The following is a 27,687-nucleotide window of genomic DNA, read 5'->3' as shown; positions in this document are numbered from 1 at the left end:
GTCCCACTTCTGCTCCACACACGTCCCCCTGCAGCTCCACACACCATCCCACTGCTGCTCCACACACCATCCCTCTGCTGTTCCGCACACCGTCCCACTGCAGCTCCGCACACGTCCCCCTGCAGCTCCACACACAGTCCCACTGCTGCTCCACACACACGCCCCTCTACAGCTCCACACACCATCCCACTGCTGCTCCACACACCGTCCCCCTGCAGCTCCAAACACGTCCCCCTGCAGCTCCACACACCGTCCCCCTGCAGCTCCACACACCATCCAGCTGCAGCTCCACACACCGTCCCCATGCAGCTCCACACACTGTCCCCCTACAACCCACACACCGTCCCCTGCAGTTCCACACACCGTCCCCTGAAGCTCCACACTGTACCCCTGCAGATCTACAGCGTCCTCCTGCAGCTCCACGCCGTCCCACTGCCGTGGAGACGCATTCGTTTAGCGTGTTTTTAAACAGATGCAGGGTTAGGCAGGAGAGTGAGGCTGAATAATGTTGCGGAGCTGCATACAGTTGTTTTAAATTCAGCCCAGTGTAATTACGCCCTGACATTTACAGATGATGTGCGGCGTAATGAGCGTTTAAGATGGTTTACCTCAAATTACCTCACTGCTCATATTTACTCCCATATGTCATAATAAACGCTGGGCTATTTTAAATCAACGACAAGACAACAGGCTGGGATTATTTAAAATAGCCTGGACAGTTTGAAGTCAGAGGCCCAGGAAGACTCAACTTGGAGCATGGATTTAAATATTATAAATTATTTACTAAAAGGTATATTTTTATGTTTACACACACACACACACACACACACACACACACACACACACACACACACATATATATATATATATATATATATACACATATATAATATAAACAACTAAACATATTAAATTTCATTTTTGATTTCTGTTTTTGTTCAGTGTTCAGTGAGTCCCTCTTTCCTTTCATTCCAGCTTCCATTCTTTTCAGGAGACTCACTTTCAGTTCCTCAAAGAATCTGCAGACACACCTCCAAAGTTCAGTCTTAGAAGCTGGTTGATCATTTTCTGAAGTAATCAAACACATTCAGTGGTGTTGAGGTCTGGACTCTGGGGTGGTCAGTCCATCGTTCAGCTTCTTTGTTTGATGTGTCCGTCTCCTTTTCTCAGTGAGGTTCTTCTTGATCAGCTACACATCCTTTCAGACCCACAGCGCTGAGTCGTCTTCTCACAGTGGAAGGATGGACAGAAACACCTGTGGATGTTTTCAGATCTGAAGCAGCTTGATTTTCTCCTCTCTCTCAGAGATGAAAGCTTTAAGTGCTGATTATCTGATGGGGGCAGTTTTGGGGTCGACCAGCTCTTCCAGGTGGTCGTCAGGAGCCCCATTTTCTCTGTAGCTTCTTTTATATTATGTAGTTTTTGGTGTGATTCATAGACATTTGCAGTTGTGTAGTCAAATCAGTTTGATTTTAATGACCAAATATGTATTTAAATGTTCGTTTTATCTCTGAAATGAATAGGTATTGACTGTTCCTGTGCTTTTTCTGTGTGCTCTTGCACAAGGACATGAAATGCGCTCTCATTACGGAGCTGGAGAAAGTGCTTATCGCTGCGCTGTGGTTTTATTACCCAGCGCAAACAATTGGCTCTGATCTGCTCCAGCACTTAAGCTATTTATACCTTTTTAATGGAAACAGAAGGATGTGAAAGTGGCCCTGAAGTGACAGGCTGCGTAAAGTAGACATTATTTTCCTCCCTTTAAAATGTCATTGGAGAGCAAGGAAAAGTTCTGCTGTATTTTTTCTTACAGCACTGCATCCCTCTCTCTCCCTCTCTCTCTCTCTCTCTCTCTCTCTCTCTCTCTCTCTCTCTCTCTCTCCCTCTCTCTCTCCCCGTGCTGCGGCCAGGCCAGCATGCAAATCTAATATCTACTGTAAGTGAAATTGCAGTTTAAATGAAATTGATATGAAATGAAAATGACCTGTCCTGCAGTACGGGTCAGTGGATGTGATGGTGGGGGGGGGTGGGGGGGCGGGGTTGGTGCGGGCGGGGGGAGGCGGAGGGGTAGCATTTGTTAGTTAAAACTTAAAAAGTGCAGCACAGGCAACCTTTAGGGGGTTTTGTAAGTGACCTCATCATGTGACCTCTATTCAGAGCGGCCGAGCCTTTGTCCTCTCTGTAGTGGAGATTAATGGGCGAGCGGAGATGATAAATACCAGCAGCCTCTCTCTCTGACACACACAATTCAATACTTTCTACAGCTTTCCACCATTCATCCACATACATTGTAACACAATCTCTCTCGCTCACTCATCTCTCTCTCTCTCTCTCTCTGTACTCTATAGAGCCATATAAGTACAGTAGAAGTTAAGCAATAAGTGAGTGTGTGTATGTGTATATATATATATATATATATGTGTGTGTGTGTGTATATATATATATAAATACTTACTATATATTGTATTATGGTGCATTATATATTTTTATATTATATATTATTATAATTATTGTTTTTTTATTTATTTATGGTTTGTCAAGGGGGTTAAAGACAGTGGACAGTGAAAACTCAAAGAACCATTTGCATGCATACGGGGTTCTTTACGTCATGAAATGGCTCTTCCGAACTCTTTTGAAAATGCTTCTATATAGCACCAAAAAGGGTTCTGCTATTGCTACAACCATGACATTGTAACAGTAGCAGAACCCTTTTTGGCGCTATGTAGAACCATATATAGCACATTGTCCATCAATCTGTAGAACCATTTTACCATGCAAAGGACATTTAAGCATGGAAAAAGTTCTATATGGAACTCATTTGCTCTAAACATAACCATGTCCTATACTAAACAACCCCTGAAGAACCATCTTTAAGACTATGTATATACATATATATATATATATATATATATATACACACACACAAACTTACATTGAATAATTTATATAGTATAGTAGTATAGTGCTTCACAGAGAATCAAAAGGAAAGTAAAATTTAAACAAAAAAAGATACATTAAATAAACGTATAATTTTAAGATAAAATAATGAACAGAATTAACAGAAAATGTATGATAAAGTGTTGAACTTCTTCCATATACGTACAAATATACGCATGTAGTAAGTGTGTTTTTGCTTGTAAAATCAACATACATCATTAATGTAGAGGAACATAAACACAAATACAGTAAAAAATCAATTTCTGATTTAAAAAAAAAAAAACAGCTGATATAGACAGACAGACAGACAGACAGACAGACAGAAAGATATTTTATTGATCCCGAAGGAAATTTAGCGTTCAGTATCAGTCACACAACACAGGACAGTTATAATAATAAGGGTGAAACAATATAAAAAGAAGAATATATACCAAAATCTGTGTACAGGCATATATACAACTAAAATATACAAAAGTATGTAATAAGATCTATGACCTGAGATACAGAGGCAGTGCAGTAATGACTACAAGGAGGCGCAGGTAACAGCATATAATGACAATACTGAAGTGGTAAATTAATTTATTCAGCCAACTTTGCATGAACGATTTTTTTCAATCAAAGTAATTTCTTGAGTTGAGTAAAACTAGTTCAGTTGCTCGTTACAGCATGAACTATTTTTTTCAGGCAGTTCTGATGAGCCACTTCTTACAGTGCAGACTGAGTATTAATGTTATTTGTATTTATTGTAATATTAATGTTTTACTGAGCAAATGCTTATTGCTTAGATAAATGTTTTTGTAGGGTGTCTAGAAGTTTTTTCACAGTACTGTATATCGATTGTCGGAACAAGACGTCGTATCTCCAAAGCAGTAATTTCACAGAGGAAGGAAAACACATTAACGTTTATTAGATATGAATGTACTGTGATGTAATGTAGCTGGAGTTTTTCAAAAAATGTAAATAAAAAAGAAATAATAAAAATGCAAAATATCCATATACACACAGTTCTGTGCAAAAGTTTTAAGCACCCAAGAAATTTAGATTTAAATGGATTTATCTAGGCAGTGATAACAGTAATATTACAATAAATACAAACTTATTATTATAATATTATTATACTAAGTAATGATTTTATGTATTTCAGTGTGTTTGTTGTCATCCAGTACCTGCTTTGTCTAATAAATACTTCATTATGTTCAGGTGTTACGTTAACTTTGTTCTTCTGGCAAGATATCAGCTGCTGTTTTGAAAAAAACAAGAAATTCATGATATAATTTTCCGCATTTATGTTTATCTGTGTGTACTGTAATTATATATGGTGTTTTTCTGTTGTATTGTCCAGATAGCTCGTTCTGTGTTTATAATATGTAATATAATATGTTACGATATGTATTTATGTATATTCAGTTTAAGGCTGTCCTGAGTCCTCAGCTCAGTGAAGGTATCTGATTAGCTGTGAAGACAGTCATTCTGCTAAAAGAGCTACAGTGAGAAAAAAACACTGAGCTTTGTCTTCGAGTTTCATTTGGTGAGGAAACAGAAAGCTGACCTTTATCACTGTGCGTGGTTTAAAAACTACAGAGGTTCCAGCTCAACAGTGACCACATTATCTTCCTATTCGTGACACAAGGTGGGCATTGTCTGCTGAGCTGGAAAAAGCCCCCCCTCCCCTAAAAGAATACACAAATGTTTCATTAGAAAGAGTGGGATGATGCAGAAAAAACGCTGAGCATGCGGCCGGCCTGCACGGTGAGAACGCGCAAGCTCGTTTCACCAAAAACGAAAGCTTTACCTTTTCACTCTACGCCATGACAGAGATTAAACTCTGAATTAAACCCGCTGTTCACAGACGCATTTCCACTCTGTACTTTCATTTCTGCAGAAGTGCACGTTTACCGCAAAGTTGGAGTTGATCGGTTTGCGGTTGGGAACAAACTAGCCCGACTAATTTCCCGGCAAAAATTACACACGATTACTGGAGTAGACCAACCAAAGATGGCTAACAGTGAGGGGACCGGAGTGGTCAGCAGTTGGCTTAATGACACTCGCAGCGTGTTCGTTTGTGACTGTACTTTAGTTTAGACGTCCAGGGACGACGTACATTAATAAGCGTGCTGTACCTGCCCAGCCAACTTCTATTGCTATTCAACTTCCAACTGCTGTTCTCATTAATTATTGGCAATGTTATCATTTCTGTGAACTACAGCCTTAAAAAAGATGGTTTTCATGCTTAAATGGAAGTGATCGTTCAGATTTATAGAGAATGTGTTCTGTGTGGTTATTTTTGGAAACTGGTTCTATATAACACTACAAAAGGTTCTTCTATTGTTATGATGTCAAGAAGAACCTTTTTGGTGCTACATAGAGCCATTTTATATATTTTTATATATATATATATATATATATATATATTCCTGTTGTGTCACGAATAGGAATATATATATATCACAGTTGTCAGAACAAAACTTCATATCTCCATTTATGTCGTTTTTCAGTTTTTGGCATAGTTTGAAAATGCCTGTTGTTCTTTACATTATCTGTAAATTTCATGATGAATGGACCAAAAGAAACAGCTCAAAATGACTTGGAAAGAAGTCTGGTTCCATTGACTTACATTAAAAGTAAAGTATGTTTTTTCCTCCTTCTGTAAAGTTATCATATAAATTCTATCTCCAAAAAAGCAACTTTACAGGATGAGGAAAAATGCTTTAATTTAACTTTTAATGGAAATAAATGGATAAATATTTTCTTAATCAGCAGTATATATCCAGACCTACAGGCCAAATCTGTGGAAGCAGTTATTATCATCTATTTTCCCCAAAGCAGTTTGTTTCAGTTTGTTGCTGCTGTTGCCTGCACTCTTTCAGCCTGTAGTGTTTCCGCTGCTGCAGGTCGTGTCAGGCACGTTTCCTCTGGCTTTAACTGATGTGATCATTCAGCTTTAGAAGATTTCTAAGCTGAGACACTGTTGTTGTTTTTCTTCAGCCGGAGGCCATGCTCCGGGCAGTAAGGTGGGACTCCCCTGTCCGCCCCTAAAGCTCCACCTGTCGGGGGCTTTGTTAGCGTAACAATAGCAGGTGTGGGGTAGATTTCAGCTCACCTGCTGCTGCAGGTGGTGTCAGGTGACTCAGCACAGCCACAGAGGCTCCAGGCAGGGAAGAAGTGATTTTACCCTTCGGCAAAAAGCAAAGCTGTTCTTACTGCATCACTGACCTCTTATAGTTTAGGCTGAAATTGTCTTACAGTTTGAGCCAATCTTAGTTTAAAGTTTAGGCCAAAATCTGGCCGAAGTTACAGTTTGGGCCAATGTTCTCTTATAGGTTTGGCCAAAGTTATGTTGCAGTTTTGGCCACAGTTATGTTATAAATTTAGTGAAAGTTCACTTATTGTTTTGGCCAAAGTTATGTTACAATTTTGGCCAAAATCCATTTACAGTTTTGGCCAAAGTTCTCTTAGAGTTTGGGCCAAGGTTTGTTGCGGTTTGGGCCAAACCTCTCTTATAGTTTTGGCCAAAGTTATGTTCTAAATTTAGTGAAAGTACACTTATAGTTTTGGCTTATTATTTATTATTCTTAGTTATGTTACAATTTGGGCCAAAATTATGTTACAGTTTGGGCCAAAATTATGTTACAGTTTGGGCCAAAGTTTTATTACAGTCTGGGCCAAAGTTATGTTGCAAATTTAATAAAGGTTCACTTATTGTTTTGGCCAAAGTTATTAGTGACAATTTGGGCCAAAATTATGTTACAGTTTGGGCCAAAATTATGTTACAGTTTTGGCCACAGTTCTCTTACAGTTTTGTGCCAAAGTTATGTTACAGTTTGGGCCAAAATTATGTTGTAGTTTGGGCCAAAGTTTTATTACAGTCTGGGCCAAAGTTATGTTGTAGTTTGGGCCAAGATAATGTTACAGTATGGGCCAATTTTACGTCACAGTTTGGGCCAATGTTACAGTACAGTTTAGGTGAAAGTTATTTTATAGTTTGGATCAACATTATGTTACAGTTTGGGTTAAAGTTCTCTTGCAGCTGTGGCCTAAATTCTCTTACAGCTTTGGCCCAAGTTATTATGCAGTTTGGGCCAAATTATATTACAGTTTCAGCCAATAATGTATTAAAACTTATTATAAGTGGATAGAATTAATTAAACCTGAACTCTTTATGTACTTTTTTTTAGATTTGTGTATTTTGTATGTTATGTATTTTTCTATTCTCTACACTATATACTGTGTCATTGTGATGTTAAAAGATACATTTAATTATTATATATTATTATATATTATACATTATAGTTATTATTATTACTTGTGACATGAAACTAATACATTCTAAGTAATATTTTTATCTACTTAATTTAATATCATGCTGAGTTTAGGTCACATAACGTACAAAAGAATTGTAACCTAAATGTAACCAGTTATGTTTTAGCTCAGGTGCCACAAATGAAGGGAGCTCTTCAAAGTTAACAGTACTGGTGGGAACAGTGTTGGCTGAGGAGACTGTTGTGTAGCGCTCTGCCACAGTTTTAGTTAACGTGTTGAAAGAACAGCTTCAAAAAAAAAAAGTTAAGATGGTTTGAGTTTGTGTCGTTTTGGTTTTGTTACCGTTTGCGCTGCGCTGTGTAGGCGGAGCACCGCTGCAGTGTCCTGTGGTTTAGAGGGTGCGGTTGTCTTTTTCACTTGCTTTCATGTTTTTTGTGGTAATGCAGATTCGTTACTCTTTGTTTTTGTGGCAGATGCAGCAGATGGTTAACTCGGACTCGCGATACAGCGGCCATCCGCAGGTCGACCCGCTCAGACCCAGGGTCCAGTCGGGCATGGCTCCTCAGGGTCAGCTAACCACCATCAACCAGTCGCAGCTCAGCTCTCAGCTGGGCGTGAGTGGAAACGGCACACACGGCTCTCCGTCTCCTCCCGAGAGTAAATCGGCCACACCTTCACCTTCCAGCTCGGTGCACGAGGACGATGCTGAGGAAGCTCTGAAGGTGAAGTTTCACACACACACAAGAAGAAGTTGTGCAAAACGAGTATAAATAAAAGTACTAACTTTTGAAAATAATAAAAAAAGAACAGACGCTTGGCAAAAAAGTTGAAACGCAGATGCACTTGTTTTCTTTGGTTTGTGATAATAGACCAGATTAAAAAGGAATTCCAGGTGCTGCAGCTGCACATTAATGAAAAATTTTAATTTATTTTATTTTACTCTATTTTAGTTGTTTGTCAATACTAAAATCTGTATAAACTAGTATTTGTACTTAGACTCACATATGCACCTTTTTTCTGGAACTCAAATTTAAATAAATACAATAATAATAATAATAATAATAATAATAATAATAATAGCACACTTGCAGCTGAGCCAACTGTGACTCAGAAAAAACTTGAACATTTGTGAAAAAGATACTGACCTTGGCATTAAACCATAAAGGTCACTTGGTGTCCTCTTTATGATGCAACACCCCGCCCACTCTTTTCGTATGTGCCGCATGACATTTGAGGATATTCAGACTTTTTGAATACTTTTAAAGCTGCCTTATTTTTCAACATGGTATAATTTTAAAAGTTTCAAACATAAAATCATACCAAACTTTTCTATTTCGAAATTTATTTGACTAAATTACCGTTTTTAATAGCTAATCTGCACATATGGTTGGATCTCGTCTCTCAAAGACGAAAACAGTGAAAATAAAGCATTAGTGGGAGTCACTTCTCACTATTGGCCTTCTTTACTGACATCTGTTTAGAAAATCCAGGACTAGTATAAAAAACAAAACAGTTTCTCTCTGCCATCTAATGATGGTCCTTAATGCTCCAGCGGTTTTTTCGCCAGCCTTTCCTGGTTCTCCAGAGCACGAGGCCATTTCAGAACTCTCTGGAGAGCCCCTGAGCTTCGTGCAATCAGCTCAACTTTTCAGCCCAGGAGTCCTGCTCACCTAAAGGGAGCCCAGGGCTGGTCATTAAAACGTCAACAGCTGTAAACGACCTGCATCGCCTCTCAATTACGAAGGGCTGCTGTTTATACATTTATGAGACACACACACTAAAAGCTGGAAGTCACTCTTAGCGATGTATTCCAACGCAGTTGTTTTCAAAAGTATCGTATATACCGCGGCCACTTTATCAGAAACCCCTCTTGTGTAGCTCCACTTTGCTGGTGTTCAGTTTGAAAGGAATAGATTTATAGCCGTCCTCTAGAACTTAATCAATGGTCAGGTTTCTGTCCACAGAGTGGCTCTTTTTTGGATATTTTTGGGTGGTGGACTGCTCTCAGCCTATCAGATGCTGACCCGCAAATTATATCTGGCCAGCAGCAGTTCTGTGACCAGTGATTAATGAGGTAGAGGGAGGCTGATACACTGTGGAGGAACAGATAGACTACAGTCTGTAACTGCACACCTGCAAAGTGGAGCTAGAAGGTAGGTGTTTCTAATAAAGTGGCCAGTTAGTGGAAGTACAAGGTAGGTGTTTCTAATAAAGTGGCCAGTTAGTGGTATCACAAGGTAGGTGTTTCTAATAAAGTGACCAGTGAGAGAAAGCAGAAGATATTTTAAGAACTTGCTATAACAAGCTTCTGTTTTTTTTTTCCAGAGCGGTGCGGAAAAGAGAGCTGCCTCAGACATGGCCAAAAAGCCCAAAACCCCCAAGAAGAAGAAGAAGAAAGACCCCAACGAGCCACAGAAACCCGTATCTGCCTACGCTCTGTTCTTCAGAGACACACAGGCGGCCATTAAAGGTCAAAACCCCAACGCCACTTTTGGAGAGGTGTCCAAGATTGTGGCTTCTATGTGGGACGGTCTGGGAGAGGAACAGAAACAGGTACCTCCTACTTCTGCTACACACACTGCCTCTCAAAAAAGGGTCTGCAGCCCTTTGGACTCAACCTCAGCTTAGTCTCAGATCCCTTTAGACTCGGTCTTAAATCTGTTTTGACCTCTGTAGGCTCAATCTTGACTCAGGGTCTATTATATTTAGACTTGATCTTGAGTCTCTGGCCTCTTTAGACTCTGTCTTGATGCAATCTCTGCCTATTTAGACAGTCTCAGCCCCTTTAGACTTGGTCTTGACTCAGTCTCAGCCCCTTTAGACTTGGTCTTGGCTCAGTCTCTGCCCCTTTAGCCTTGGTCTTGACTCCGTCTCTGCCCCTTTAGACTTGGTCTTGGCATAGTCTCTGCCCCTTTAGACCTGGTCTTGACTCTGTCTCTGCCTCTTTAGACTTGGTCTTGACTCTGTCTCTGCCCCTTTAGACTTGGTCTTGACTCCGTCTCTGCCCTTTAGACAGTCTCTGCCTCTTTAGACTTGGTCTTGACTCGGCGTCTACCTTCTTAGACTTGGTCTTGACTCTGTCTCTGCCTCTTTAGACTTGGTCTTGACTCAGTCTATGCCTCTTTAGACTTGGTCTTGACTCTGTCTCTGCCTCTTTAGACTTGGTCTTGACTCAGTCTGTGCCTCTTTAGACTTGGTCTTGACTCCGTCTCTGCCCTTTAGACAGTCTTTGCCTCTTTAGACTTGGTCTTGACTCGGCGTCTACCTTCTTAGACTTGGTCTTGACTCTGTCTCTGCCTCTTTAGACTTGGTCTTGACTCAGTCTGTGCCTCTTTAGACTTGGTCTTGACTCAGTCTGTGCCTCTTTAGACTTGGTCTTGACTCAGTCTGTGCCTCTTTAGTCTTGGTTTTTTCTTGGTCTCTGCCCCCTTAGACGATCTCTGCCTCTTTAGACTTGGTCTTGACTCGGTCTGTACCCCTTTAGACTCGGCCTTGACTGCATTTCTACCCCTTTTAGACTCGGTCTTGACTCAGTAAAGGTGGTCTTGACTGCAGCCCTAGTTTGTGTAATGTGTAAAAACACAGATTGAAACTACTACTAATAATCAAAATTAATAATAGTAAATCAAGTCCTTTAATTTTTCATCTGTCTGAACCTAAACGAGTGACATCACTGAGCCGAGCTCGTTCAGCACGTAAGCCCTCGGCGGAACTGTCAGGAATGATCGCGTCAAAAAAAGCTACATTCGTTCACCGAATACAAAACAAATCTGACGGTTTTTCCCCTAAAATTTCTTTTTAACCCTTTGAGGGAGAGGGGACAGCCCCCGTCCCTGCCGTTTGTTGGTGAAAGCGTGAGCTCACAGTGGTGATATTAACACTATTTAAACAGGGGCAGAAGTGTTAGCAGTGCCGCTGTGCAAAAGAGACACGTTTAGGTAATTTAGTTTGTTTTCTTTGCACGTGCTGCAGGTTTAGTTTTGTTATGACAGCCAGAGCAGCCGCACAGGCACACTGTGACTCCAGCGTTCTGCTAATTTCCTTTCATGTAGGCAAAAAGAAATACAGATTTTTTTTCTTTCTGTGGTCTAAAATCAGCTTGGGTTTTGCTCAAAGTGTGAAAACAGTGTCATACAGGTTTTTTCTGCCCAAAACCAACATAAAGAAAACCCCGTTTTGTGAGCAGGTGGGTTTGATTTTCTGAGAGTTTGTCTCTGTTCTCCGATAAGTTTCATTTTATTTCCTTCAGCAGCTGCTGCGCTGAAAATGAAAGTAAATTAAACATATTAACTTTATAAAATATATTAGGAATATGTTACGGTAAGTAAACCGAATGACGCCTGTTTTCATTTAATATTGTTTGACTCATGTGGATGTGATGAACACATTAGCATCAAGTTAATTCAATGTACTTTATTGGTAATACTTCATTTAAGGGCTACCTAGACTGAGAATTCATAACACAATTAAAAAAGAAAGAATTAAGTGTTCATGAACAGTTGATGGCACTAAATGCAAGATGGGCTGTTTTATGAAGTGAATAACATTGTATTGACATGAGGGCCCTCAAAATAAGGTGACAGACATCCATTTATAATACTGTTATGAAGCGTCATTCCCAAGTAATCGTACTTTTAAAGCAGGGCATCGCTAATAACACTAAATGCCACGTCTGTATCACTGTTGTTGGATCAAAACCTCGTATCTCCAAAATGGTAACTTTACAGGAGAAGGAAAAAACATACTTTACTTTTAATGTCAGTCAATGGAACCAGACTTTTTTCCAAGTCATTTTGGGCCGTTTCTTTTGGTCCATTTATCATTAAATTTACACACAATGTAAAGAGTAACAGGCATTTTCAAATTGAAAAAAACTGAAAAATGGCAAAAATGGAGTTACGAGGTTTCGTTCGACAGCAGCGACATATTTCTTTAACCACTTCTAGTTGAAGTACAAAATTTCTGTTAAGAAAAGCTGGGTGGCAGAATATGTTAACAGAAATCGTTCATCAATTTAATATACACTATATGGCCAAAAGTCTGTGGACACCTTACCCTCACACCTATATGGGCTTGTTGGACATCCCGTTCTAAATCCACCCATTAATATGGAGTTGCCCCTCTTTTGCGGCTGTAACGGCCTCCACTCTTCCGGGACGCTTTCTACAAGATTTCGTAGAGTGTCTGTAAGAATTTGTGCCCATTCAGTCAAAAGAGCATCTCTGAGGTCAGACACTGATGTTGGACGAGAGGGCCTGGCTCACAATCAACATTCCAGTTTATCCCAAAGGTGTTCAGTGGGTTTGAGGTCAGGACTCTGTGCTGGCCACTGGAGTTCCTCCACACCGAACTGGTCAAACCACGTCTTTATGGAGCTGCTTTGTGCACAGGGGCTAAGTCACGCTGGAACAGGAAAGGGTCTTCCCCAAACTGCTGACACAAAGCTGGAAGCAGATAACTGCGTAAAATGTCTTTGTGCTGCAGCATCAACATCACCCTTCACTGGAACTGAGGGGCCCAAACCCTGAAAAACAGCCCAGCCCATCATCCCTCCTCCACCAAACTTTACTTTTGGCACAGTGCATTCCAGTAGGTAACGTTCTCCTGGCATCCACCAAACCCAGATTCATCATCAGACTGACAGATAGAGAAGTGTGATTCATCACTCCAGAGAACACATTTCCGCTGCTCCAGAGTCCAGTGGCGGCACTTTACACCCCTCCAGCCGACGCTTGGCATTGCGCATAGTGATCTTAGGCTTTTGTGCAGCTGTTCAGCCCGGAAACCCATTTTGTGAAGCTCCCAGCGCAGAGTTCTTGTGCTGATGTTGCTTCCAGAGACAGTTTGGAGCTCTCTGTGAGTTTGTGTGGTCTAGTTGTCTCAATGGCAGAGCTTTTGTTGCCCCAACGCACTTCTATTTCACAATAATAGTACTTACAGTTGAGTACGTAAGTGGTGGGTACTAATGTTATAGTGTGACTTACTTCACACTGCAAGCAGTTTTGAGCTATTTCAGGCTAGAATTGTTATTGAATTGAATTGGCTTCATTCTTTTTTCCTCTCATAAGACTGAAAAACAGTGAATTATCAAGTTTGTTGTAGCACTGACTGGTCCAAACATCTTGACCTTTGAAGCTTTTAGATGAAGATGTTCAGAGAGAAATAAATAGATCACTTTTAGCTTCTCTCCATCTCTCCATCTCATTTTCTTGCCAAAACAGCTCTTTTTTCTGTACAATTTTGTTTTATAGTTGTATTTTTTCTCAGTAAATAACTCTGCCGGTGGAACAGCGAGAGCCTGTACTTAGTACAAGATGTTTACCTGATGAGAGAACATTATGTCTCTGCTTTCACTTGGTTTCTCTTGGTGGGGGCAATAACCGCTGATATATTGATGGGCAAATAATTACACATATGGGACGGCTAAAAGGGGAAATATGGAGGGACCATAAACTCGGCGCTGATGGCTAAAGCTCCAGTGCACTTACTTAACCAGCGCTCAGCACTCCAACAACAACTGCTTCACTTTTGAGCTCGTAAATGGAGCACCATTAAGGTTCGAAGGGGAAAAAACCCTTGTACATGAGAATATGAGGGGATTTCGCTTTCACTGTGCTTTTCTTTACTGTTTATTTGTTCACAGGTGTACAAAAAGAAGACGGAAACTGCGAAGAAGGAGTATCTGAAACAGCTGGCCGCGTACAGGGCCAGTCTCGTCTCTCAGGTATTGACCAGAAGAAACTGTATGGCCGTTCGGGCGTGTCTATTATATAAATAAAGTGGTAACCCAACTCCATTAGCTTTCAGATATTATCCCATATGGGAATCTGATATATGGCAAATATATGGTTTTCAAATATGTGACATCTATTAGCATATATAGATTTTCCTTATATCCAGCTTGGTCATTTATGGACATACATGCAATATATGCCAACTAGCACTAGAGTAATTGCAGTTAGCACTAGGGTAATTGCAGTTAGCACTAGAGTAATTGCGGTTAGCACTAGAGTAATTGCAGTTAGCACTAGAGTAATTGCAGTTAGCACTAGTGTAATTGCAGTTAGCACTGGTGTAATTGCAGTTAGCACTAGGGTAATTGCGGTTAGCACTAGAGTAATTGCAGTTAGCACTAGAGTAATTGCAGTTAGCACTAGTGTAATTGCAGTTAGCACTGGTGTAATTGCAGTTAGCACTAGAGTAATTGCAGTTAGCACTAGGGTGATTGCAGTTAGGACTAGTGTAATTGCAGTTAGCACTAGGGTAATTGCAGTTAGCACTAGAGTAATTGCAGTTAGCACTAGTGTAATTGCAGTTAGCACTAGGGTAATTGCAGTTAGCACTAGTGTAATTGCAGTGAGCACTAGTGTAATTGCAGTTAATTGCAAAATGCTTACCTGGCTCCCACTAACTTGTAGGTCTTATTATTTAGTGGGGAACGGTTACTATTAGTGTAATTGCATGCTAACGCAATTCCCCCTTTCAGGACTTATTAAAAAGCAGAGGGGAACAGTTAGCGTTAGTGTAATTGCATAATGCTAACACAACTTCAACTAACTTTAGGGTATTATTAGTTAGCAGGGAACAGTTAGCATGCTAGTTAGCGTAATAACATGCTAACCCAGTCTGTACTAGATTTCAGGTATTATTAACCCCTTAAATGGCCAGGACGTGCCAGCAGGCCCAGAGTTTTATTACACACTTCAATAGCCTAAGAACAGCTCAGCCAGTTTGCACTGAAGTCCCTGTAGTTACTGAATAATAAGCCTTAGTATGTAAAAAGCCCAAGATTTTAAGGGGTTAACTAGCAGGAGGGGGCATTTAATGTCAGTGTACAGTTAGCATTAGTCTACAGTTAGTATTAGTGTGACTGCATGTTAACACTACTTCCTCTAACTTTCAGCTACGTTTAGCAAGTGGGTAATGGTCAGCATTAAAGTAAGCCTTACTGTGGTAGCCTCAGTTCTTTGTTGACTGCTTTACCATTAAGTTTGAAGGTTGTGCTCTAATCTTCCTCCAGAGTTACAATGACCCAGGTGATGTGAAGGTGTCCCAGGCCTCTCAGATGTTGGGGCCGAAGCCGCCGGTGTTTCCTGGAGCGGGCCAGTCCCACCCAGGTCTCTACATGGGACCCCCGTACCCCCAGCAGCCCGGCCTGAACCCCCACCTTCCCCACAGCCTGGTACGGGGGTGCCCACCCCGGACCAGCGCCCCCATGCCAGGTTCAGTGGGCATGAACAGCATGGCGACGACCCCCCCACCCCTGCAGATCAGCCCACCATTACACCAGCACCTCAGCCTGCACCAGCAGCAGCAGCAGATCAGCAGCCACTCACTGCCACTGCATTCACCTTCTATGGCGCAGGTGAGTCCGCACATACACACACACATATACACATACATACACACACACATACACATATACACACACATATACACATACATACACACACACACATACACATATACACACACATATACACATACATACACACACACACATACACATATACACACACATATACACATACATACACACACACATACACATATACACACACACACATACACACATACATACACATATACACACACATACACATATACACATACCCACATACATACACATATACACACACATACACACACACATACACATATACACACACATATACACATACATACACACACACATACACATATACACACACATATACACATACATACACACACATACACATATACACACACACACACATACACACACACATATACACATACATACACACACACATACACATATACACACACATATACACATACATACACACACATACACATATACACACACACACACATACACACACACATACATACACACATATACACATACATACACACACACATACACATATACACACACATATACACATATATACACACACACATACACATATACACACACACATACACATATACACACACATATACACATACATACACACACATACACATATACACACACACACACATACACACACACATACATACACACATATACACATACATACACACACACATACACATATACACACACATACACATATACACACATATACACATACATACACACATATACATACACATATACACACATATGCACATACATACACACACACATATACACATACACTCTCACATATACACATACATACACACACATACACATATACACACACATATACACATACATACATACACACACACACACACATACACATACATACATGCACACATACACACATACATCCACAGTATGTCCTCTGTGTATTATATGTAATTCAGTGTCTTTATGTAATAATAATCTGTATAGTTATATTGCTATAATAAAAGGTACTTTAAATTAGTATGTGGAGTATTTTGGCAGCAACAACTGAACAGCGTTTTGTGCAGTTTTCTGCTTTATCACTTTTGAAATACAAGGCATTATGGATATTAATTTTGTTGTAACGTTATGCAGCCATTTCAGAATTTTCTATAGCTCTGTTTATTTATTTAGACAGCTTCCTACTAATTATTTGTAGTCATATAAACTTATATAACCTCAGGACTACTACACTGAAATGTATGTAATATAATAATATCTGTTGTATGTATGTATCTATATGTAATAATGTCCCCTGTACATACATATATATATTTATGTATCTCAGCTCATCCAAACACCCACAGAAATCTGGAGCTGTGATTGGTCAGGATGCTCACAGCCTGCATTGTGATTGGTTAGAGGCCTCTTTTGTATATTGCAGCCTATCAGTACTGCAGAGGCTGATATCGCAATACCGGTTACCAGGCGATGTGTTGTGCGGAGCCGCTGTGTGTGTAGAGTGTGTGTCTGTGACTATAGGCAGTTGTGTTTATACAGCAGATGCTCCTCCATTTCATTTTTCATCATTTCCGGCCCTTCATCCTATCTCTCACTCCGCAGAATGAGGTCAGGAGAGAAGCCATTAATATCTGCCAGCGTGTTTTATGTGGGCCAGCCGCTGAAAAAATCCCTCCATATCACACAGACAGATTTTCAATTTTCTCTGTGTAATAAACAGATGCATTAGGATTTGGATGTGATTTAAAGCTGGACAGAATAAAAAAACACATTGAGATTGATGAATACATCAGTGTGGAAGACAAACCGCTCGGCTCTGTGAGAGCAGCTCGCTCGCTCTGAGGAGACGGAGATCACGTTAGCTCCTGCTGGAGTCTACACACAAAACTCCTCTCTCACACTCTCTCTCTCTCTATCTCTCTCTTTCTCTCTCTCTCCTCTCTCTCTCTCTCTCTCTCTCTCTCTTCTCTGTGAGAGCAGCTCGCTCGCTCTGAGGAGACGGAGATCACGTTAGCTCCTGCTGGAGTCTACACACAAAACTCCTCTCTCACACTCTCTCTCTCTCTATCTCTCTCTTTCTCTCTCTCTCCTCTCTCTCTCTCTCTCTCTCTCTCTCTCTCTCCCTCTCTCTCCCTCTCTGCTCTCTGTGAGAGCAGCTCGCTCGCTCTGAGGAGACGGAGATCACGTTAGCTCCTGCTGGACTCTACACACAAAACTCCTCTCTCACACTCTCTCTCTCTCTATCTCTCTCTTTCTCTCTCTCTCCTCTCTCTCTCTCTCTCTCTCTCTCTCTCTCTCTCTCCCTCTCTGCTCTCTGTGAGAGCAGCTCGCTCGCTCTGAGGAGACGGAGATCACGTTAGCTCCTGCTGGAGTCTACGCACAAAACTCCTCTCTCACACTCTCTCTCTCTCTATCTCTCTCTTTCTCTCTCTCCTCTCTCTCTCTCTCTCTCTCTCTCTCTTCTCTGTGAGAGCAGCTCGCTCGCTCTGAGGAGACGGAGATCACGTTAGCTCCTGCTGGAGTCTACACACAAATCTCCTCTCTCACACTCTCTCTCTCTCTATCTCTCTCTTTCTCTCTCTCTCCTCTCTCTCTCTCTCTCTCTCTCTCTCTTCTCTGTGAGAGCAGCTCGCTCGCTCTGAGGAGACGGAGATCACGTTAGCTCCTGCTGAAGTCTACACACAAAACTCCTCTCTCACATTCTCTCTCTCTATCTCTGTCTGTATCTCTCTCTGTCTGTTTCTCTCTCTCTCTCTCGCTCTCTCTTCTCTCTCTCTCCTCTCTTTCTCTTTCTGTCTCTCTCTCACTCTCTCATTCTCTCATTTTCTCCTCCCTCTCTCTCTGTCTGTATCTCTCTCTCTCTTTCTTTCTCTCTCTCTTCCTCTCTCTCTTTTTTTCTCTCTCTCTCTCATTCTCTCCTCTCTCCCTCTCTCTCATTCTCTCTCCTCTATCTATCTCTCTCTCTCCTCTCTTTCTCTCTCTTATTCTCTCCTCTCTCTATCTCTCCTCTCTCTATCTCTCTCTCCCTCCCTCATTCTCTCCTCTATGTCTCTTTCTCTCATTCTCTGCTCTCTCTCTGTCATTTTCCCTCATTCTCCTCTCCCTCTCTCTATCTCTCTCTCTCTCCTCTATCTCACTCTCTCTCTCGCTCTCTCTCTTCTCTCTCCCCTTCATTCTCTTTGTCTTTCTGTCCATTCTCTCTCTCTCTCTCTCTGTCTCTCTCTCTCTCTCTCTCTTTCTCTCAATTTCATCTCTCTCTTGTCTTTCTATATGTGTTTCTCTAAATCCCGTCTTTTTGTGCTTTTTCTCTTTTTTGTTTTCTTCTGTCTTTTTTGTCTTTCTCTTTCTTTCATACATTGATATATACACACACACTAACAGCGTAAATGTGCATGTAACTGTGGGATCAAAAAAAGAGGAGATAAAGAGAAATAAGTAGAGACAAAGAAAGGAAAAGAAAAAAAAGAAGAAAAAAGGCAGGGAGAGAGTGAGGGAGAAGCAGAAAGAGGGAGAGGAAGAGAGATGTAGGAAGAGAGGAGAAGAGAGATGAAGGTAGAGGAGGGTGAGTGAGGTTTAAACTGAGATTAGCTCCATGAAGAGAGCGAGTGACCTTTAACTCACTTTACAGTGAGCTTTACAGTGTAGCCTGGGGGACCGTGTGTTACCGTGTCAGTGTAATGCAGTGCGGAAGCATGAATCATTGTGTATGTTTTACAGTGCATTACAGAGTATTACAGTGGGTAACAGCATGTGTGTTAGTTTTACAGTGAAGTACAGTGTGTTAGTGTTTTACAGTGCAGTACAGCGTGTTAGTGTTTTACAGTGCAGTGTTACAGTGAAGTACAGTGTGTTAGTGTTTGTAGTACTTAGTGTTTTACAGTGTGTTAGTGTTTCAGTGCATTAAAGTGACACAGTATTTTATAGTGTGCTACAGTGCATTATAGTGTGTTACAGTGTATTACCATGAGTTATGGTACATTACACTGTTTTATAGTGTTTTACAGTGTTACAGGGTTTTGCAGTGCATTGTGCTGCCTTACAGTATTTGATAGTGTGCTACAGTGTATTATAATGTGTTACTGTGTTTCAGTGTTTTGTTGTGCATTACAGACTCTTACGGTAGTTTAAAATATGCTACAGTGTATTATGTGTCACCATTTTTTACAGTGTTTTATAGTGTGCTACAGTGTTTTGTAGTGCATTGCAGTGTGTTACAGTGAGCTGGTGTGCATAATATATCTATCTATCTATCTATATATATATATTATAAACACTATTACAGTGTGTTATGTTATTGGTTTGTGTGTTAGTGTGTCACAGTGTGTTAGGTATTACAGTGTGTTACTGTGTGTTCTGTGTGTTTGTTACAGTGCGCTACAGTGAGTTTCAGTGTCAGTGCGTTAGAGTGTGTTGATGTGTTACAGTGTATTACAGTGTATATTAGTGTGTTGCATTCCATTACAGTGTATATTACAGTGTGTTATGTTATTGGTTTGTGTGTTAGTGTGTCACAGTGTGTTAGGTATTACAGTGTGTTACTGTGTGTTACAGTGTGTTACAGTGAGTTTGTGTTAGTGTGTTACAGTGTGTTGATGTGTTACAGTGTATTACAGTGGGATATTTCAGTTTGCTCCCATCTGTTCTCAGCAGAGATGTTGACGCTGCTAATCGCTCAGAGAGAAACTCATATTTCCAGTTGAAAGTTCCCATGAAAAAAAAAAAAATCCCATTTGAATATGAAAGCCCATTGTTGTAAGTTTTCTCTTCCTGGGAATTCTGGGAAACGTTGTGTTAAAAAGAGCAGCTACTTGATTGAATTTCATGTGTTGGTTTTTATCGCCCCTTGGCAGACAAATTAACTGTTGCAGTGGATGATCAGAGTTATAAAGCGGGGCAGGGAAAAAAGTCTGTAATTTCCATGCAGATTATAATACGAATTTGTCTGAAGTCCAATTTTAGATTACCACAGGGCTCCTTGTACGGCTGTGTCAATCTTTTGGAGTAGAGTAAGAACGCTTAAACTTGGCTTTTCTTCCTCTCCGTTTCTGGAAAGGAGGGATGGTTGTGTGTGTGAGTGTGTGTGTGTTTGGAGGGGGGATCTTAAACCCGTTTCACAGATCCGTCCTTTATGGAGGAGCTTTAAAATCCAAAGGGGAGTAATAATCCACGATTCATTTTTGCATATTTGTGGAGCGCAAACAAAAACGGGTGGCGGTTTGAGTTTTTTCGTAGCCGGCTGGGGGGAGGGGAGGGACACAAAAGGGCAGATGGAGTCTTTGTGTCAGAATGAAGGGGAAGAATTTGAGGAACACTCCATGAATAGGTAGAATCTCTGGAGGGGGAAGGATAAAAAAAGAAAAAAAGCTCAGCCACCTGCTGTCTTGCTCTTTCAGGCGAGATTCTCTTGTGTACCCGCGAGATTAACTTCCCTTTCACATGCACTCTTTCTTACGGAATAAGAACAGAGGGAAAAGTCTTCAAATTAGAATATCTGTGTCGTTTATTCGTTTATTTCACTCTCTCCCCGCCCCCCCCCACCACCACCACCACCACCACACAGAACGCACTTGTGCACTAATGTTCAACTGAGGCTGCTTTATTATGTCCACTTCAGAACACCGTGACGCAAACTGGACGAGATGTTTTTGCGTTTTTTTTTGTGGCCATGATAAAAGGGTTCACTGAGTTCTGAAAGGAATCAGAAAATAACATCAGGGATTTTAACTTCTAACGCAGTGACACAGGCCTTAGATCTAATTCTAAAAAACTCATTTACCCAGTTTCAGAGTACAGACAAACTTCAGGCGGCTACTGTTTTTAGCAGAGCAGTGCATATGAAGATTTAGTCATGCAGGTTTTAATTGGTGTACAGATGCCTGCATTACTTGTACTCCATTACATTAACCTTAGCGCTCCAGTGCTGAAGCTAAAGAAGCTACAAAAAAACTGTTTAAACTTGATTTGGGGCTAAACTGTTGCTGTCATATGATAGTGAATTCTTCCACTAACTGTTAGCATTTTCAATCCCAGCGCTGTCGCTGTGCTAATCCTCTGCTGTTTTCTCTCTCAGGGCTTTCCCCTCCAGGCTGAATATCAGAGTATGATAAATGTCTCCTCAGCTGGACCGGGCTTGTCCCCCTCCATGGACTATCGCTCCGGCTGCAGGACCGGGCCTGGACAGGGTTTGGACTGGACCCCAGATTACTGCGGAAACGGGTAACTAATACTAAACTTAGAGGCCTGATTACTGGGGACTTTTACTTTGTACCTACACTCTTTGGCCATTTTATCCCACATTGAGGCCACTAAAGTGATGTAGGGGTTTTGACCTTTTACTCACCACTTCATCAGAAACACCTGTCTTGTACTTCCACTAACTGGCCACTTTAGTAGAAACACCTACCTTGTACTTCCACTAACTGGCCACTTTATTAGAAACACCTACCTTGTACTTCCACTAACTGGCCCCTAATCAGAAACCCCTACCTTGTACTTTCACTAACTGGCCACTTTATTAGAAACACCTACCTTGTACTTCCACTAACTGGCCACTTTATTAGAAACACCAGCCGTGTGCTTCTTTCAACTGGCCACTTTTTTAGAAACACCTACTTTGTACTTGCACTCACTGGCCACTTTATCAGAAACACTTACCTTGTGCTTCCACTAACTGGCCGCTTTGTTAGAAACACCTTGTACTTCCACTTACTAGCCACTTTATTAGAAACATCCACCTTGAACTTAAACTCACTGGCCTCTTTGTCTGTTACAAGGTTCAAGATGGTTTAGTCTAGAACTAGATGTTTATGTTTATGTGCACCAGCGATAGCTTAGCATACTATGACATACTACATAGCTTAGCATTCTGTATTTACCATGCAATTAGAAATCTCATAGGCTGCTAGCAGAAATTAGCATTTTCACAGAGATTGCTTTTTTCATCATTTTTTAAAAGAATTTTGACATTTATGTCCCAAACTGAATTCCCAGCTCTAATAGTCATGGTTTGCCACTGGAATCCTGACACCTGGAACAGCTAACTGAATACTGGAGTTCACACCTCTGTTATATTATAGGCTTATATTAGAGCTGGGTCCATAAATGTCAAAGCTCGAGGGAATAAAACACCTCTGTGATAATGCTAGCTTCTGCTAGTGCCCCTATGGAGTTAATACATATGCACATTTAAATCTTGTAAAAGATATTGCGTGTGATTTATTTGATGCATATAACAGACATTATCATATATGTGTTTATGTGTATCATATATGTGCTTGTATGCATCATTGAAGTGTCCTGCATTGAGCTGCCGCCACTGTTTTCCATTCCTAACAACTGACCCAAACTTGCTTAGACAACGACTCATATAACAGTCAGTTATCTAGAACTTCTCAAGGACTAGAGTGATGTTTTTCTCACATAACTGGTCCCATTGTAAATTAAAGAGTGATTGGTTGATTCCTCTGTCACTTCCTAATTATGTTGGTGGTTAATCTAACATGTAAGGCCTTCAGCTCCTGAAGTCCTAACCAACGAGAGAGCTCGCTTTGCTGTATCTAGTTAGATACCACAGAGAAAACAATCCTGATTGGACAGCTTTCTATTCAAGATGTTAACCTGTTCCGTTTCCAACCAAAAACGTACAAATAAGAGTATTGCTGCAAGACCTGCTTTGATTACAGACCTCAATTTTTAATTTTACAGAAATCATTAGGCCTTCTCTAATACATGCACATGTCTCTGTGTCTTCCACAGCGCTCTGCAGAGGGATAAAGCCCTGTATCTGACCTGATTGAGACCATCCTCCCTATCTGCAGCTTCACAGGACCAAGGCAGTTCTGCTTTCAATCCAACTGTTCATCTCCGGCCTCCTCATTCAGGCAAAACGCGCACAAAACGCACATTAAAACAACCGATTGCCGTGTGTTTGTGTGTTGGAATGAGTTTTCTCATCACTCGCTCTTCAGACGGACCCTCGATCTGGGGTTCGGAAAACGTTTCTTCTCTGAAGCCTCTGACGTTCAGACAGTCGGGGGGCATGAAAATGGAAAATGTAAAAATGTAGGATAAAATAAAAGTTAAATACAATCACCGAAGGTTTAATCCCCCCCCCATATAACTCCCCCCCCCACCCATCCCTATTTCTCCTGTAACATTGGTCCCATTTAGAAGAATCTGTTTCGGGGATTCGGTGAAACAGCGCAAGTTAAACGGATCTGTAAGCACTTACTGTCGGAATGAAAACCAAAACTGCAAAGACAAATTCAATTACAGTCTGAAAAAAATGAGGAAAAAAAAATCACATAAATAGAGCGTGTAGGTTATTCCTTTATTTCTCCCCACCCACGCGCTCTCTATCTCTATCTCTCTCGCCCTTTCTCTCTCTCTCCGGCTCTCTCGTTCCCCTTTGTATAGTTCTCTCTCTCTCTCTCTCCTTAATGCTCTTTGCTAGTGAACTGCCTTAGAAAACTGAACTGTTGTAAGTATAAAGTGATCGTTCATAGGCGCCGCTATGAACTGCGTTAGTGGCTTTCGTAGCCCCCCAACCTCACCCCACCCCACCCCCCCCAGAAATTTCGAGCTGTAAATAGAATCTGTGTGATTATTATTTACTCCTAGAGTATAAAAATCTGATTTTTTTTTTGCTTTTGTTTTTTTTCCAATGTGATTTCGAATTGGGCCATGCCGGTTCGTTTTAGAAGTAAAAATAAATTAATAAATAAGTACATAAAAGGGGAAAAGCTGACGTATTTTCTTGGCAGCCGGATTAGATTTGTTTTTTTCCCAGTTTTAATAAAAAAATTTGATGCCGTTAAGGAAAAAAAACCTGGAGGTAGCATGAAATGAGTTCCTAAAAGAAAGGAAAGGATAAAAAGTTTATTTTCTACTACGCAAAATACTTTTTTTGTATCACTTCTGCCATATTGATGATACTGTCATCCAAACCATGTCTATGGAAGTGTCAGAAGCTTGTACGGTGTTAATTGGACGCAGTGGCAGATTGGATTTCGCTGTATAACCCTGGCATATGGCTGATCGGTTACTATTCCTCTACACTGTGTCTATATGAGATCTTTTTATGGTACTTGTTTGCGCCTATTTATGAGAAAAAAAAAATAACTGTAGGTGTTTTTAAAAGTAATTATGTTAGCGATTCTGGGGATGTTTTTCTGTTCATTTGTATTTTTTTGGTTTATTTTCTGTTTGTTTTTTTTTGGCAGGATTGATCCAGGCGATAATGTGAACAATTCTTATTTAGTTTTTATTGTGTTTGAAGAATAAAAGCAAACCTGCATTTTTGTGCAGTAATCAATTATCGTGTGTTCTGTTTTTATTTCCACCACAGATGTTTCATACGCTGAGATGCGCAGCTTTGTCAGCATGGAGTTTTGTGATATTTATATATTGTACAACAGTGAACGTATTACAGATGCTGTGCTATGTATTAACTTACATTCAGCTCATTATTTTAACAAATAGAGATAATAATGTGTAATTTCTAATTAATCAGCTGTTCACCATCCAGCATTAGAACTACGCTGCATCTTCTTCAACCTAAAACAGGGCTCTCAAACACAAATTACCTGGGGGCCACTAGCCAGGTGGTCTTCTCCAAGGGGGGCCGGTAGAAAAAATGTAGGGAAAAAGTGGCGTTTCTTTCCACAGGTGATAATTTACTCCATATATGCACTCATTTAAGTGCATCTTAGTCAATGCTTATTAGCAGTTCTTGTGAAAACAAAGTACAATGACTAATGACATTAATAATAATAATGATTATTGTTATTATTGTAACTATTGTTATTGAAGTGTAGTTTTAGCATTCACTTGAATTAAGTAAACTTACATCTAAGAGTAGAATTATGTTTGACTCTTATTTTGACAGCAGAGTTATTAAATCTGCATTTTCAGTGGATTTGTTTGGTAATTCCATTCCATAAGTTAGCTTGACAGCCATCTTATTGTTCTTCCCTTTATTATTCTATTCTTTTTTTGTTTTTAAAGTCTATACAAGATAGTGCACTTATGCTTTTGGGACTAATCACGCATACGGTTTTCATTAAAATTCCATATAACATATTCATATAGTTGTATTTACACACACATACATTAGCCACCACCTGGGACACCATTGCAGTGACTTAGCAACAACTTAGCAACCACCTGGGACAACATAGCAACAGCCTCGCAACACCTTAGCAACTACATGGAATAACATGGCAGCGGCCTAGCAACCACCTGGGATAACATAGCAACAGCCTAGCAACACCTTAGCAACTACCTAGGATAACATAACAAAGGTCCATCAACTACCTGGGATAATAGCAACAGCCTAGCAACGCTTTAGAAACCACCTGGGATAACAGCAACGGCCTAGCAACCACCTGGGACAACATAGCAACAGCCTAACTACACCTTAGCAACCACCTGGGACAACATAGCAACAGCTTAGCGACATTAACAACGCTGAGATTCTCTAATTCAGCTGTAACTTATTAGATCCCCAAAGTTAGCATGAAAACATCAGCACTGCACAGTTAGTCAGGTATAATTTACGTCATTTATAGTTTGTGATCGTCATTCAGCCTCTAATTTTACAGTCCAACCGCTAGAAATATCAGAGGGGCACCAAATCCAGCCTACGGCCTCCAAAAGGCTGGAGCTGACCCTGGAGTAAACCGAGGGTCCGATGTCCTGAGCGTTTAGGGCCAGTTTCAGGCACAAATCGGACACATTCTGCCTGTGTGTTATTGGAAAACATAGGAAAAAAACATAAAAGGGGGCCTGATAAAAATTTTCTTTAATACTTTGTGTTTTTTTAATACGTCAAACTCAGCAAATACACAGAAATGTTGCACTAAAATAAAAACAGAACATAATTTGACCAGGGGTGTTCAGACTTTGACACACAGTGTATCTGTGTACTTGTTTCTTTCAGAGATGGGCTGGTTCTCCAGACGTATTAACTGTTACCAGCGGTGTGGATTTAGTTTTCACAGGGTCTGTCTGATCACCATGGATACCAGAAAACCTTAAAGAAAGCAAAAGTGACCGGAGCTACTTCTTTACTCTGTTCCTCCAGTGTTACAAAGTTGAATAAAACTCCAAGAGGACAGTTTCAGTGAGGGGTTCTCTCAGTCTGACTCACTCTAACACCTGTGCTTGTAGTGGGACGGCTGTAGTTTCTAATTCGTGATATGTACTTATGCATTTCAAGCTGTTTTACTCACTGACTTCAGCATCTGCCCACTGACTTCCATTATAACTGAACCTCAAGACAGAAGAGAAGGAGTTCAGGAAAACCTGCTGAAATGACTGTGTGTCATAATCGGCCGTGCGCTACAGCCGCAGCAGGTGGAGATCAGGCTGAAAACGCTGAAGTGTTCCTTTAAAGGTGTGAATATCTGCTCTAATAAAGGGTTTTTATCTTCGCTCTGCCACTCCGTCAGCGTTTAAAGACAATAATGGAGTGCTGTACTGATTTCTCTCGCTGTCCTGCGGGCCTGTAAGAGTGGGCTAATAATTTACCCACCGCTCAGCCTGACACTCAGCGCTCCTGCATTTAGAGAATATAAATCATAAGCCTATTAACTCCACTTCAGATAGTTTTATTGGCTGAGCGGGCGGAGCAGGCCTGGGGTCAGGCTTTATCAGGGCTGTATCGTGAGAATTAAACTTTGGCACTTCCTTTTTACCTGAAAGGCCTCCTAACAGTCCAGACCACGTCCTGTCCAGCTCGGATCTTTCTCTAGCTGTGATATATATATATATATATATATATATATATATATATGAATAGAAGTTGTATATATATTTAAGTACATCTATATAAAATCACCACTTATTGACATACAGCAAATGTAAATTTGACAAAAACTATTCTGTCAATTCGTCAGGTGCCCAAAATGTGCACAGGTCTGTATGTGGGTCATTCTATAGAAACGTCCATTTTTGTGTCCCTAACATTTACAGATATATTACACTTCAAAAACATGTTAGGGTTACAATTTATTTAGATTTTAAAATAAAACAGTAAGTCATTTTAACAGTTACACCTTTTTGAGCCTCAATTCAGCAATATTGGTTTATAAATCAGTTATATA

General features: G+C 40.6%; 1 protein-coding gene across 1 annotated transcript in view; it reads left to right on the top strand.

Moving 5' to 3' along the window:
- Window positions 1–24,896, top strand: part of tox (thymocyte selection-associated high mobility group box) — a 110,768-nt gene extending 85,872 nt beyond the window's left edge. The window contains exons 5-10 of the mRNA XM_036565381.1: window positions 7,671–7,919; window positions 9,523–9,750; window positions 13,841–13,921; window positions 15,218–15,562; window positions 21,654–21,799; window positions 23,339–24,896. Coding sequence (XP_036421274.1) covers window positions 7,671–7,919; window positions 9,523–9,750; window positions 13,841–13,921; window positions 15,218–15,562; window positions 21,654–21,799; window positions 23,339–23,375 — 1,086 coding nt within the window. The 3' untranslated portion in view covers window positions 23,376–24,896. The remainder of the gene's footprint in view (window positions 1–7,670; window positions 7,920–9,522; window positions 9,751–13,840; window positions 13,922–15,217; window positions 15,563–21,653; window positions 21,800–23,338) is intronic.
- The last annotated feature ends 2,791 nt before the right edge of the window (window positions 24,897–27,687 follow it).

Source organism: Colossoma macropomum, unplaced genomic scaffold, assembly GCF_904425465.1.
Source record: "Colossoma macropomum unplaced genomic scaffold, Colossoma_macropomum, whole genome shotgun sequence".
Lineage (NCBI taxonomy): Eukaryota > Metazoa > Chordata > Actinopteri > Characiformes > Serrasalmidae > Colossoma > Colossoma macropomum.
The sequence above is the reverse complement of the archived record's forward strand: the minus strand, read 5'-3'. Positions and strand labels throughout refer to the sequence as shown.